The sequence below is a fragment of the Physella acuta genome, unplaced genomic scaffold (assembly GCF_028476545.2).
Source record: "Physella acuta isolate Inbredline_101_S28 unplaced genomic scaffold, ASM2847654v3 ptg000531l, whole genome shotgun sequence".
NCBI classification, from domain to species: Eukaryota; Metazoa; Mollusca; class Gastropoda; family Physidae; genus Physella; species Physella acuta.
In genome coordinates, this window is record NW_026732050.1 from 9987 (window position 1) to 25459 (window position 15473).

General features: G+C 40.3%; 1 protein-coding gene across 2 annotated transcripts in view; it reads left to right on the forward strand.

The window, feature by feature from the left end:
• The first annotated feature begins 500 nt into the window (after positions 1-500).
• LOC131945184 (uncharacterized) overlaps positions 501-15473 on the forward strand; it is a 31732-nt gene continuing 16759 nt past the window's right edge. Inside the window, exon 1 of one of the 2 annotated variants that reach the window (XM_059306214.1) lies at positions 501-1067. In XM_059306214.1, coding sequence (XP_059162197.1) covers positions 1023-1067 — 45 coding nt within the window. In that variant the 5' untranslated portion in view covers positions 501-1022. Of the gene's footprint in view, positions 1068-4408; positions 4558-15473 lie in introns of those variants that run through there. The other variant, XM_059306213.1, reaches the window with a different exon arrangement.

The window sequence follows — 15473 nt, forward strand, 5'->3', positions numbered from 1 at the left end:
TCTGTGGCCTAGGTGTGTGTGTGTAAATGGGTGAGTGTGTGGATAGAATGTGGATGTGTGTGTGACTAAGAGTGTGTGGATATGTGCATGTGTGATAGAAGTGTGTGGATAAGTGCATTGGTGGATAGGTGCTCGTGTAAATAGGAGTGCGTGTGGATAGTTGTGTGTGTGGATGTGTATGGATAGGTGCATATGTGGATAGGTGTGTGTGTGTGTGTGGATAGGTGCATGTGGGTAAAGAACGATAAGAAAACATTTGCCCCTTACCTCTCCGTGTATGTAGTTGTTACCTTACATGGGATCGAACAACCAAACTTAGGAACATTCGAGTGGTGGTATCTCTACCCCCCCCCCCCCCCCCCAACCCAGGCACGATACAGCGTCTACTGGGTTCCTGTCGGGAGAGGGCCACCGTGCTCCGCCCCCGCCCCTCTCACCCGCCGGCCCGCGTCTTAGAATGCAACCTGTAGCTGGCCGTGAACCTACCGTCTGCCAGTCACCAGCCGTCGGTGGGGGGAGGGGGAGACAGACCGGCGTTTGTTGTGGTCAGTTCTCTACTGAAGGATGATTCACGTGGGACCTAACTTGGGGAACATGTTCAGGTATTTAGGGACGTGCGGCCAGGAACTAGCATAAACACGGGGAACATTGGCCAGGAACTAGCATAAACACGGGGAACATTGGCCAAGTATGAGGAACTAATTGTTTTTTCTGTGACGCTGTTGGCTCAAGTGGATTCTTGCACTTTTGTTTGTTTCTTTCATCAGTGTAAGTGGTGCTTACGTCAGTAGCACACGACAGTAGATAACGTATGGCTGAAATTGTTTTCTAATGGCCTGATTAATTCTGGTACGTAATTAGTGGCCATTCACTGCTGACTAGATCAGGAGTTTGTGATGAATGAATTGAAGGATAGGTCTATATCGTCAGTGCATTAGGACAGTCAGTCAGTCAGTTTGATGTGTGTGTTTAGTTACGTTTAAGCTTCGTCGTGTTAACAAATCTGGATTAAGTTCGTGAAAATGTTGAAACGGAAAAAGGAAAAGAATCGAAGCGCTTATTCTAAGGTAATGTAGATCTTTGTAATTAGGCCGAAATATATTTTTCTAATTGGTTTCTTTAATCAACATAAAAGTAAAATTTAATTAGATCTCTAAAGCTAAAATTGTTTGTTTCTGTAATTACCTCATCAACAATGAATTTAATTAATGTAGTAATTAGTGTTAAGTGTCGTTCTGATGTGCTCGGCACTAGTTTTGTATTCAGCCATTCCTCTAGTCTCTACATGGACCTAACCACACAGGTGATCCAGGATTTGTAGGGTTAACATCCATTCTTTTTTTCTTTTTTATATGGCTGGGATGAGAGGCGTGCTGTAATTAAAGCAGTTCCACTCTAATGCGTCTAATTGTCAATAGGTTAAACCTACCCCCCCCCCCCCCCCCCCAGTTTTTTTCAGATCTCTCCCCGCACAATATATATATATATATATATATATATATATATATATATATATATATATATATATATATATATATATATATACGGTCCGCATCCCATAGATGTTTCAAATGCCCTTCTCTCCCCTCCCCCACTTGGGAGAAATCTGCGTGAAAGCTACCCTGCCCACACCCATATGCCCTATCTATACTGTATTGGCTACTTCCCACCTCCCAACATAAACATTACAGCCAGTGTAAGGAGTTTAATTACCGTAGACTAATTAAGTTTTAAGTTGATTAAAAAGTCTTTTACGTTCAATATGCCCTTGACCTGCAACCGAAAGTGTGAATACTCCCCCCCCCCCTCACACATACATGCACACAAATACAAGCTGTTAAACGATTCTACATATATCACTGATCCGTGTTTACCTAAGGTGATTAACACTGACATATTGAGGGCCTGTAAATATATTCAACCTGGTGATACAGTTTTATTATAGGCCTAACACACTAGGGTAGACATGGATATACAGAAGGTCTTTACACATGAGGTATATTTAAATAATACATGTGCGTGCACAGTGTACCTGTACATGTAAATATTTGTACATTTAGTTCGCCCAATGCTGTCCGAATACATGCTTTGAACACAACTTTATAGATATGCTGAAAATAAAAAAAAAAATGGTTTCTACAATCTTGATTGATTGCTGCAAATTTCAAGCCATTGAACAGTGTAGATGTTGGGGGGGGGGGGGGGGGGTAGGGCTACTGTAAAGTAAAGGGAAATAATAGTAATACATAAAAGAAAGGGGAGACTACATTAACAAAAAAACAAAGTTGGAAGGGAGGGGGGGGGGGACTACACTATAAAAACAGCCTACAAACTGTACTAACAAAGTACAGTAAAGGGAGCTCAAATATTGATATTGAGTCGGTCTCTGTAGGGTCATTGAATCCTCTTTTCGTACCCCAAATTGTAAGGACGGTAGCTTACACTAAGTGAACAATTTTCTGTAGAGATCTACCTACACAAAGATGATCTAAGTTTACCTCTGGTGTCATTATTTACATGTTTTACTGTTTGACACCCCCCCCCCTTTTCTCCACGCCTCCCCCCCCCCCTTCTTCTCAGGTCACGTCTGTAAGTTGACAAGCACAAATATCTCGAGTCCCACAAACACACACGGGTACGGGCCTTTCATAACACTGGCTGGGCTGACATGTATAGGGTGACCGCGGCGTGTGTGTGTCGTGTTGTGCCCCTTTTGTCACACGCTACAGACCTGTTTTTTTTTTCCTGGATCTACGTGCATTCTGTCTTCACTGATAAGAGACATTGCGGGGGTCTTTTTTTTTTTTTTTTTTTTTTTTTTTTTTTTTTTTTTTTTTTTAGATCTGTAGTGGCATTTAGGTCGAGGGGGTCGGGGGTGTAGTATGTCGTGTGAAGCGGGGGTGGGGGAAGGGAAATGTCACAGTAATATTTTCTAGGTCGAACAGCTGAGTTAAAACAAAAGTAGGTTAACGCAATTTGAAAGTTTGTACGTGTGGGACTTAAAATGGGTTCGTTGTACAGTTGTAGTGATGGAGAAATGACCACGTTTGGGGGAGGGGTGGGAGGGCACACGATCGTCCATTTACACGTACTCAAACTGTCAAATTAAAGATATCGATACCGTAAAATTAACAACTTCGATAAGATTCGAGTACCCCCGCTGACCTATATTTTTCTTAATCCCTCAAAGATTATCCCATATCAGTTGACCCCGGGCCTGACACCCCCCTGGTATCTCACAATGGGCCGGTCTACGCCCGGGGGTGCGAGATTGGCCGTTGGTGATTATCTTTTAAGTGGCGCGTGAATCATGACAATGGTGCTGTATCGTGGACGTACGGCGGTACAACAGCCCTCCAAATAGCTCCTTGATGATGCCCCATCACTCACAATACAAAGGTCATGGTCGCTGGGATTAGGGGGCGGGGCGGAGAGCGCTGCGACCACCAGTCTCATAAAAACAAGCGAGGGTCTCAAATTTAGACTCAGAGGCCTGACATTCTTCTGATGTTCGAGTACATATTTTTAAGCTTTTATCTATCTTAATATTGAACTAGAAGACAACTTTCTTTGAGCAGTCCTGCGCTTTTAGACTTTCTGTAAGCTTTTAGACTTTTTCTAAGCTTTTAGACTTTCTGTAAGCTTTTAGACTTCCTGTAAGCTTTTAGACTTTCTGTAAGCTTTTAGACTTTCTGTAAGCTTTTAGACTTTCTGTAAGCATTCTTAGCCTCTAGAGTCACAACCCTCTGACTGTTTTCTTACTGACAGTTGTCATCAATGATCACTCGAATCTCTGTTACATTTTTTTCTTCCTTGCTCACCCATCAACATTCCAATCAGAAAGTTAATGTTTTCAAGGGAGTTAATCTGTAAATAAAATTATCTACACAAAGGTTTTCTACAACAAGTCATTAAGTCAAGTCAAATCTCAATGTAGTTAAAAACATACTAAAACTGTTTCTGTAGTACACTGACATTATTTCTAAGCAACAAAAATAGAATATTTTTTCGGTTACTTACCAATGTTTTGTTACTTTAAAAAAGTATAAATGACGTGTGTATATAATGCTATAAATACTTTACTACAATTGTTCCACGTTACATCCGAGTGTCCCTGCTACAAGTGGGCCGTCCCATGCCCAGATTGAGCGACGATATTGTCTCATCCAACTGAACATGCAACATCACAATAGGATTGTTCCACAACACGGGTGACTCCACTACAAATGTGTCTGACTCACTAGTGACTCTACCACTTCATCACGCGCATCTTTGACTTGTTACACTTATAAACCTGCTCATACTGGTTGATTTTTGATACGCAATTTTTTTGTGTCTAGCATTTGCCAGTAAATCTTTGAGCTCATTGTGTTTGAAGTAATCGGATTTCTAGCTTTGAACGATGAGCATTGTTTTAAATGACTGTGTTCATAGCATCTTTGTGGTGTGTGGTTTAACATTGTAATTAGTTCTGTAATATCCTTGCAATTAATTAACATGTGGAGGATACGATTAGAAAGAAATAAAGGAATAAGCGACTTAACTTTATTCTCTATGGTAACGTATGAGTTAATTTTTTTTATCTATGTGAGTAAATCAACAATTGACTTGTGTACGAAAATTACAAACATACAATTTAAATTACTTGTTCCTGATAATTACATTTGCGTATGTGGGTTTATAGATGTTTCTTAAAAACACAACAAATTTGCTCGTAGTTTACAAGTCTCGGATCTGCGTGTGTCTGTGCTTGTGTGTGTGTGTGTGTGTGTACCTTTTGTAGTGCTAGGAAATGGATTGTAGCGATGGCGATGATTTGACGTAGTTAATAGTTTTGTTGGTGATAGATCATTAATCTTAACGTCAAGATGGGAGAGGGGGAATCATGTGGTTATGGCTATCTTTTCATTGCATTATAAATCCGCCTCAATGGGGTCAATTCTCTCCCCCTTTGTTATTAAATAAGCCGTTTATTTCCCCTGAACACCTCGCCACCACAAAACGTCAGTGTTGCTCTTTAAATAAGTAAAAACATTTGTACAACCATTAGCTGCGCTATTTTTGTTGGGTTGGTGGAGACACTAGAGGCCATCTGGCTGGCCAAATGTCAGCGCGCCCCGGGGTGTCTGGTTGGCGCCCTGAAGAGGGCGATAACTCAGGTGGCGACCCCAACACTAGTACCCCTGTTTTAGTCTATGGGGTTCTGTTAGGGTGATGCGGTGGATTCTGTTAGGGTGAAGTGGTGGATTCTGTTAGGGTGAAGTGATGGGTTCTGTTAGGGTGATGTGGTGGGTTCTGTTAAGGTGAAGTGGTGGGTTCTGTTAGGGTGGAGTGGTGGGTTCTGTTAGGGTGAAGTGGTGGGTTCTGTTAGGGTGATGTGGTGGGTTCTGTTAGGGTGGAGTGGTGGGTTCCGTTAGGGTGGAGTTATGGGTTCTGTTAGGGTGGAGTAGTGGGTTCTGTTAGGGTGGAGTGATTTTGGGTGAATCGTCGTCTTGCGGTAAGCTCCTACATATTGGCTAACACGGAAAAACTTGCGCAGAACCGTATTGCAAAATCTTAGGGAAAGATTAGCACATCGTCTTAAATAACAATACGCAGGAAAAACAAAGACATGAAACAAACTATACGTTAGTAAGGATAAGAAAAGGCTGGATAAAACTAATAATTTGAATGAAATACACAAAAAATACATGGATGTTTTAAACTTAAGAAAGAAGTAACATTCATACAATGACGATGTCTATTTTTAGTGTTTGTTTGAAGTAAAAAATAACAAACCCAATAATTTAAAAAAACTGCAAACGAAGCGCAGAATGTCTGTATTTGTTGGCAATAATTCACTCATGCACCAATGTCACATTAGACATGAGTGTCTCAATGTGCAGGCCGTTACTTAACATCGTTCATCTGTTCACGTCGACTTTTGACGTCACACAACAGACAATTAACGCGGCATAGCGGTATTTCTTTCAGCTGTTAAACATGGACTTCCGTCTTGTGTTAACATTTTGTCTGTAATTAATACATCAACATACCCACCTATGTTCTGATTATGGATAATTATCATCAAGAACAGTTTGTGTGTGATTAGTTTCCTACGAAGCACATTTGATATTCCAAAATTTTCAGGTAATTACTCAACTATCTCCTGTGTTTATATCTTTACAACATTCAGTGTCCAGATCCACAGAAGGTCGTAGATCAACTATTGCTGACTTGCCATTTTGGCATTACATTCGGGTTACTTCCGTGTCGATTCCCTTTTGGCTTATTTCTTTCTCTCATTAGTCGTATTGCCAATTTGGCAACTATTTTGTCAACGGTTTTGGTAAAAGATTGGTCCACTGAACGGGTAACTTCATTTATTAAGCTGTTAAAATTAAAGACTGGTCCCTTGAACAGGTAACTCGTTTAATTAAGCTTTTATCTGCGCTGTTATTCATAAAAAAAAAAAATATAAAAAAATCAACTCACCGTTTTAAAAATCTCGATGTATTGATACAACGCCATTTAATGTACCATCGCTCTTAGCTTCAACCATGGACATTTCATAGCGTAAATCTAAAGATGTATTCTCTGTTTCATGTACACTTTCAAGGCGTGATGCTAAAGTAGGCTGCCAATTGAAGTAAAAAGCGGAAATAATTTAAAATAAGTTGTAGTACAAATTATTGATCACTGTTAAACCAGAAATGGTACAATAGATCTAATCCTTCCCCGGGCACTTAAAAAAACTTTTCACAACTCCTTTGATGAAAACAAAATATTTTCTTTAATTAAATTATATTTTCTTTTTTAATTTTCACGAAAAATACTTCCAGTAATCAAATTTTTACAGTAGGCCCTATTTCAATCCGTTTTTTTTTTCTTTGTATTTTTGTCATCATGTTTAGTTTCATAGATCGCCGTAAAAGCCAAAAGCCATGTTAACTTACCATAAGATTTGTTTGTTTTTTCTTTGATGTTTTAATGGATGAATTGTGTGTATTTTACTTCTAAATTTTTTGTGTGGTTTTATTTCCTGAATAAAAAAAAAATTACATTTTCTGGCACTTTCCTTGGCACGGTAGACAGGTACAAAAGATGCAGGTGAGGTGTGAGAAAGGTGGAAGCTGATCCCCAGGTGCTAGAGGTGGGATTAGATAAGGGGATCTTGTAGCGCTGTCAATGAGAAGGCACCGGAAGTGGGATCAGAATTGATGGCACAGATAACAGGACTCGGGGAGTCCTCGTTTAAACCTGGTGCTAACAATAGGAGTCAGTCCTCGTTTAAACCTGGTGCTAACAATAGGAGTCAGTCCTCGTTTAAACCTGGTGCTAACAATAGGAGTCAGTCCTTATTTAACCCTGGTGGTAACAATAGGAGTCAGTCCTCGTTTAAACCTGGTGCTAACAATAGGAGTCAGTCCTCGTTTAAACCTGGTGCTAACAATAGGAGTCAGTCCTCGTTTAAACCTGGTGCTAACAATGGGAGTCAGTCCTCGTTTAAACCTGGTGCTAACAATAGGAGTCAGTCCTCGTTTAAACCTGGTGCTAACAATGGGAGTCAGTCCTCGTTTAAACCTGGTGCTAACAATAGGAGTCAGTCCTCGTTTAAACCTGGTGCTAACAATAGGAATCAGACCTCGTTTAAACCTGGTGCTAACAATAGGAGTCAGTCCTCGTTTAAACCTGGTGCTAACAATAGGAGTCAGTCCTCGTTTAAACCTGGTGCTAACAATAGGAGTCAGTCCTCGTTTAAACCTGGTGCTAACAATAGGAGTCAGTCCTCGTTTAAACCTGGTGCTAACAATAGGAGTCAGTCCTCGTTTAAACCTGGTGCTAACAATAGGAGTCAGTCCTTATTTAACCCTGGTGGTAACAATAGGAGTCAGTCCTCGTTTAAACCTGGTGCTAACAATAGGAGTCAGTCCTCGTTTAAACCTGGTGCTAACAATAGGAGTCAGCCCTCGTTTAAACCTGGTGCTAACAATAGGAGTCAGTCCTCGTTTAAACCTGGTGCTAACAATAGGAATCAGACCTCGTTTAAACCTGGTGCTAACAATAGGAGTCAGTCCTCGTTTAAACCTGGTGCTAACAATAGGAGTCAGTCCTCGTTTAAACCTGGTGCTAACAATAGGAGTCAGTCCTCGTTTAAACCTGGTGCTAACAATAGGAGTCAGTCCTCGTTTAAACCTGGTGCTAACAATAGGAGTCAGTCCTCGTTTAAACCTGGTGCTAACAATAGGAGTCAGTCCTCGTTTAAACCTGGTGCTAACAATAGGAGTCAGCCCTCGTTTAAACCTGGTGCTAACAATAGGAGTCAGTCCTCGTTTAAACCTGGTGCTAACAATAGGAGTCAGCCCTCGTTTAAACCTGGTGCTAACAATAGGAGTCAGACCTCGTTTAAACCTGGTGCTAACAATAGGAGTCAGTCCTCGTTTAAACCTGGTGCTAACAATAGGAGTCAGTCCTCGTTTAAACCTGGTGCTAATAATAGGAGTCAGTCCTCGTTTAAACCTGGTGCTAACAATAGGAGTCAGTCCTCGTTTAAACCTGGTGCTTACAATAGGAGTCAGTCCTCGTTTAAACCTGGTGCTAAAAATAGGAGTCAGTCGTTTAAACCTGGTGCTAACAATAGGAGTCAGTCCTCGTTTAAACCTGGTGCTAACAATAGGAGTCAGTTCTCGTTTAAACCTGGTGCTAACAATAGGAGTCAGTCCTCGTTTAAACCTGGTGCTAACAATAGGAGTCAGTCCTCGTTTAAACCTGGTGCTAACAATAGGAGTCAGTCCTCGTTTAAACCTGGTGCTAACAATAGGAGTCAGTCCTTATTTAACCCTGGTGGTAACAATAGGAGTCAGTCCTCGTTTAAACCTGGTGCTAACAATAGGAGTCAGCCCTCGTTTAAACCTGGTGCTAACAATAGGAGTCAGTCCTCGTTTAAACCTGGTGCTAACAATAGGAATCAGACCTCGTTTAAACCTGGTGCTAACAATAGGAGTCAGTCCTCGTTTAAACCTGGTGCTAACAATAGGAGTCAGTCCTCGTTTAAACCTGGTGCTAACAATAGGAGTCAGTCCTCGTTTAAACCTGGTGCTAACAATAGGAGTCAGTCCTCGTTTAAACCTGGTGCTAACAATAGGAGTCAGTCCTCGTTTAAACCTGGTGCTAACAATAGGAGTCAGTCCTCGTTTAAACCTGGTGCTAACAATAGGAGTCAGCCCTCGTTTAAACCTGGTGCTAACAATAGGAGTCAGTCCTCGTTTAAACCTGGTGCTAACAATAGGAGTCAGCCCTCGTTTAAACCTGGTGCTAACAATAGGAGTCAGACCTCGTTTAAACCTGGTGCTAACAATAGGAGTCAGTCCTCGTTTAAACCTGGTGCTAATATAGGAGTCAGTCCTCGTTTAAACCTGGTGCTAATAATAGGAGTCAGTCCTCGTTTAAACCTGGTGCTAACAATAGGAGTCAGTCCTCGTTTAAACCTGGTGCTTACAATAGGAGTCAGTCCTCGTTTAAACCTGGTGCTAAAAATAGGAGTCAGTCGTTTAAACCTGGTGCTAACAATAGGAGTCAGTTCTTGTTTAACCCTGGTTTTGATGGCGCCTACAGCCAAACCATAAGTCAAACAGATCTAACCCCCGCTTTAAAACTGGCATCTTTGGATCTTGTCTTACCGTGTGTCTGAATTCATTAACGTCGTCACGCTTGTTTTTTTTTCTCTAATTAGTGAGGTTCAAGGCCAGTCTGTTCCTCATCATGCGGTTGGATTTTTTACATCTCTTAACGAATGAGTAGATCATTAGGATAATACGTGTGCAGAACAACAAACATGCAGTCCCGACTTCAAACATTATTCTAACCATCGTACAGACATAAACCTGACTTACTCTAACCCTTGTACAGACATAGCCCTGACTTACTCTAACCATCGTACAGACATAACCCTGACTTACTCTAACCATTGAACAGACATATGCCTGACTTACTCTAACCGTTGTTTTGACTTTGACCCTAAACCCAACCCCAACCTGCTAAACATATCTCCTCAGTACAAAACATCTTTACCTCAGTACCAAACATCGTCAAACATCTTTACCTCAGTACCAAACATCTTTACCTCAGCACCAAACATCTTTACCTCAGCACCAAACATCTTTACCTCAGTACCAAACATCTTTACCTCAGCACCAAACATCTTTACCTCAGCACCAAACATCTTTACCTCAGTACCAAACATCTTTACCTCAGCACCAAACATCTTTACCTCAGCACCAAACATCTTTACCTCAGCACCAAACATCTTTACCTCAGTACCAAACATGTTTACCTCAGCACCAAACATCTTTACCTCAGCACCAAACATCCTCAAACATCTTTACCTCAGTACCAAACATCTTTACCTCAGCACCAAACATCTTTACCTCAGCACCAAACATCTTTACCGCAGTACCAAACATCTTTACCGCAGCACCAAACATCTTTACCTCAGTACCAAACATCTTTACCTCAGTACCAAACATCTTTACCTCAGTACCAAACATCTTTACCTCAGTACCAAACATCTTTACCTCAGCACCAAACATCCTCAAACATCTTTACCTCAGCACCAAACATCGTCAAACATCTTTACCTCAGCACCAAACATCGTCAAACATCTTTACCTCAGCACCAAACATCTTTACCTCAGCACCAAACATCTTTACCTCAGCACCAAACATCTTTACCTCAGCACCAAACATCTTTACCTCAGTACCAAACATCTTTACCTCAGTACCAAACATCTTTACCTCAGCACCAAACATCTTTACCTCAGCACCAAACATCGTCAAACATCTTTACCTCAGCACCAAACATCTTTACCTCAGCACCAAACATCGTCAAACATCTTTACCTCAGCACCAAACATCTTTACCTCAGCACCAAACATCTTTACCTCAGCACCAAACATCTTTACCTCAGCACCAAACATCGTCAAACATCTTTACCTCAGCACCAAACATCTTTACCTCAGCACCAAACATCGTCAAACATCTTTACCTCAGTACCAAACATCTTTACCTCAGCACCAAACATCTTTACCTCAGCACCAAACATCGTCAAACATCTTTACCTCAGTACCAAACATCTTTACCTCAGCACCAAACATCTTTACCTCAGCACCAAACATCGTCAAACATCTTTACCTCAGCACCAAACATCTTTACCTCAGTACCAAACATCTTTACCTCAGCACCAAACATCGTCAAACATCTTTACCTCAGCACCAAACATCTTTACCTCAGCACCAAACATCGTCAAACATCTTTACCTCAGTACCAAACATCCTCAAACATCTTTACCTCAGTACCAAACATCCTCAAACATCTTTACCTCAGCACCAAACATCTTTACCTCAGCACCAAACATCTTTACCTCAGCACCAAACATCTTTACCTCAGTACCAAACATGTTTACCTCAGCACCAAACATCGTCAAACATCTTTACCTCAGTACCAAACATCTTTACCTCAGCACCAAACATCGTCAAACATCTTTACCTCAGCACCAAACATCTTTACCTCAGCACCAAACATCTTTACCTCAGCACCAAACATCTTTACCTCAGTACCAAACATCCTCAAACATCTTTACCTCAGCACCAAACATCTCCACCTGACGGCGATGAAGGAACAAAGATGACCTACACACTGACAAATCTCGTATGTAACTTGTGAAGGGAGCTGCTCTATAGTGTGGTGTCTGATGGCTGAGCTATCTGTATCAGCCATCAGTGTCGTGGGTTCGAGACCCGCCTAGCCTGTCTTATAAAAACTAATTTACAAAAAAAATAATTAAAAATCATTAAACAGCCGCCCAGTTTTAACATCGTGTCTTAATCATTCCTTTATCAAATGAAGCAACACAAATTTGGAGAAAAAAAAGGAATTATATTTCAATATAAGAACCGCATCGTGTATTTACAGTTTAAATCTAACCACCAGAATTCTGTTTTCAATTGCTTATCGAACCTTGAAAATATGTTTTATTTTTAGTTGTTTCCAAAAAAACATAAAAAAAAAACAACAACAAAAAAAAAACAACATAAAAACACTTCTGAAACAATTTAATGGCAAGTGGAAAAGCAGCCCATCCATCTCCACCCCCCCACCCCACCATCTCACCTGTTCCCTCATTGTTTCCTCCTTACCTGCCCCCCCCCCCCCCCCCCCCCAGCAATGGACGGTAAACATGGACTCTCTCACCACTATAACCTGTGCCAGACAAAAAACGGAAAGTTTATTGTTTCTCTAACGTACACGTATCCTCTACTTCCCCCACCCTAACCCCGGTTCAGACTTGACATGTATGTATCTTTTGTCTGAGTCGGGATTACATTATACACATACAACCATATGTAAACATAATATTAGCAATATATACTATGTATCTTGCACGCGAAATCTAAACTTCTTTACATTCTGTTGTTTATAAATCTTTCTCGTGTTGTAGTCTTTATGGTAGAGCATTTATTACCACAATATTATGGTGAAAATATACTGATATTGCCAGATCTTTCAGAGTAGGTACTAGGTTCAGGGTCTTTGTCATTTGTATGACGCTACACTGGTTCAACATCGCTGTCATCTGTATAACGCTACACTGGTTGATGATGTTCATCATCGCGGTCATCTATCTGATGGCTCAGTGGTTAATGATGTTACACATCTCTCTCATCAGGTTAAATTGCTAATGAGCCCGTTGAGCCCGGCTCACACCTGCCTTTGTTCCAGATATAGACCCGGGCCTATCGTCTAAGGGATTGTTTGTTTAGTTGTGTGGAAGGGGGGGGGGTAAGTTTACATCCCCTACGCCCCTATCTTGCACGGGTGGGGGGTAGTAACAGCTAAGGATTCTGGGTCATGAAAAGAACGAGTGTTGTCCCTTTGTTGGTGAGCAGAAAGTTCACATAGCTAGTAGTATCGTGGGGATAGAAACGTCTCGTGCAACATGGTTCACAGTTGGTGGTAGGAAGGTGTCATACCGTGGTGTTTATTTTTAATGGTGTTCCCAGCGTTTCTCAAATAGTCTTCTTGGTGGAGCTCTTCACCAGTCTATTGTCACACAGCTGCAGCATTTTGTTAAAAATATCTCCCTCCTCAACCCCTTTGTTATATAAGGATTAGAAATGATTAGTACACTCAATAGGAATGTACTAATCGTGTACTAATGGCTACAAATCAGCCATCTACAAGAATTATGAGTGATATTTCGTTTCTTATTTAAACTTGCTTAGCGTTTTTTATTCTTCTTATTGATTTCATTGGTTAAACAAACTCGTTGACGACTTAGTAAAAACGACACAAAAAATCAATTTAGTTTTCTTTATAATAATATTAGGATTAAAATAAACTAATAGCTTCTTTAAAAGAAATAAAATATCTGAATGAATTTTTAATGAATGAAACAGGATTAAAATAATTAATTAATGAACTCTGCAGGCCAACATGCAAGTCGCTAGTCTCCCGTCACAATCAACATCCTCCCTACCCACCCCAGCTACAGCAACACGGTCAATAATTTCTCGAATTTTCTTTGTCCACACAGTCGCAATGCTTCACGTGGACATCTGAAGAGAAACTTTTTTTTTTCAAAAGCATCCAGATTTTTAATGCGATTTTTTTATTGATTAAAAAATAATGGCACACGATGATTCATTAACCCAACACTGTTAAGCTCATGATAACCAGAAGATTAGATACACATCTTGGAGCATTTCTAGACTTCTGCGCTACAATTTATTTCAGCTTATGGGGAAAAGGAGGGGGGGGATAGTAACCATGGGCGCCATCCTGTACACTAAAAATCACCAACTAGTTAATAATTCACGCCATCTTTTTGTATGATGAATGACGTTTGAGAGAGGAGCAGAGAGGGTGGAATTGATGCTTACTGGTGTGGAATCACACGGTAGATAAGTTCAGTTTAATAACGTCAACATTACATGCCGAAAAAACATTTCAATAGGCGTGGAACAAATGTGTGTGTACAGCGTAAGACGGTCCCGCCGTTATGATGATACCATTCTCGCCAGTCTGTTTTTAACAAACAATGTACCGGGGAAATGATGGGGAAATTCCTGTCGGATTCCTGCAGACGACCATGTCGTGAGGTGAATGGCTCCCGTTGTCAGGCGGGATAATTGAACAAACACACAAAAGATGGCGCTAATAATGAATGTTGACGTCACGGGGTCACACGCTCGGCTTGGGGTACCACCCCCCCCTACCTCGTCACATGAACCATAAACGACAATGTTAATAATGCGAGCCCAGAAATATGACGTTGTAATGAAGGCTGTCAGATTTTATTACAGTGTTTTTCTTGCGGTTTTCATTTTGAAATATAATGGGCTTGCATGTAGATTCATCTGAACAATGTGTTCTGATAACATATAGATCTGATATCTTTTTAAAAAATCCAGGTCTACGTGTAACATCAACTTTATAATAAATGTTATATGAATATATTGACAGGTGCTACTATACCAACTGTAATAAAAGGTGTATAGACCTCGGCCAAAATAAATGTTTAAAAAAGTATTATGAACAGAGATCCAGGCTTAAAATCTATTGGCTTTGTAGACCTGTATAATGAGCATTTTCATGTGTTTTTTTTTTTTTTTTTTTTTTTTTTTTTTTTTTTTTTAAGATATTTTTTTCAGCGTAAATGTTTAGGATTTTTTTTTAAAGCCCTGCTGTGTTTATTTCACCTGCCAGTTTGGCCGCGTTTGTGATTGTTATTTTAAGCAATTAAAATCTGAGCTGTTTTTACCATCGCTTGCAGTTTTTGAAGAAATGCATCTTTCTCTGCTAATGGTTAAATGATCATTCTGATGAAATTTGGGAGGAGCGTATGGGTTAGAAAGAAAATGCTTTGAAGTAGGAACATTATTATGATTATTCTCGTTGTCTAAAAAAATATTACAGTAATTTATTACGTTTGAGCTTTATTATTCCAAACACACCATTGCCTTAAGTCCTACGGCTAGCTTGTAGCACACTTCTACTTCAAAACTTCCTAATTGACATAAGCCTGGTTTATCGCTTCGAATACCCCCCCCCCTCCTCCGCCTCAATTAGTAAATACCATGTCTGTCTTCTTTACTCGTACGTTTTGTAGTCTTTAGATGATCTTGGTAGTGTCTGGATCTGACCCCTCTTATTGATGACCCCTACTTGCAGTAACAAAATAAGCAGCTCTGAACCCCCCCCCCCCCCCCCTCTGTCAAATGTTGGTCTACTTAAAATACATTCAAAACTTGCAATCTGTTAATGGTAGTGCACCTATAAACATAAATAATATCTTTTGACCCAACTATTGCATAGATTCAACAAAAAAACTTTCCATAAATTCAACAAAAACCTTTCCATAAATTCAACAAAAACCTTTCCATAAATTCAACAAAAACCTTTCCATAAATTCAACAAAAACCTTTCCATAAATTCAAC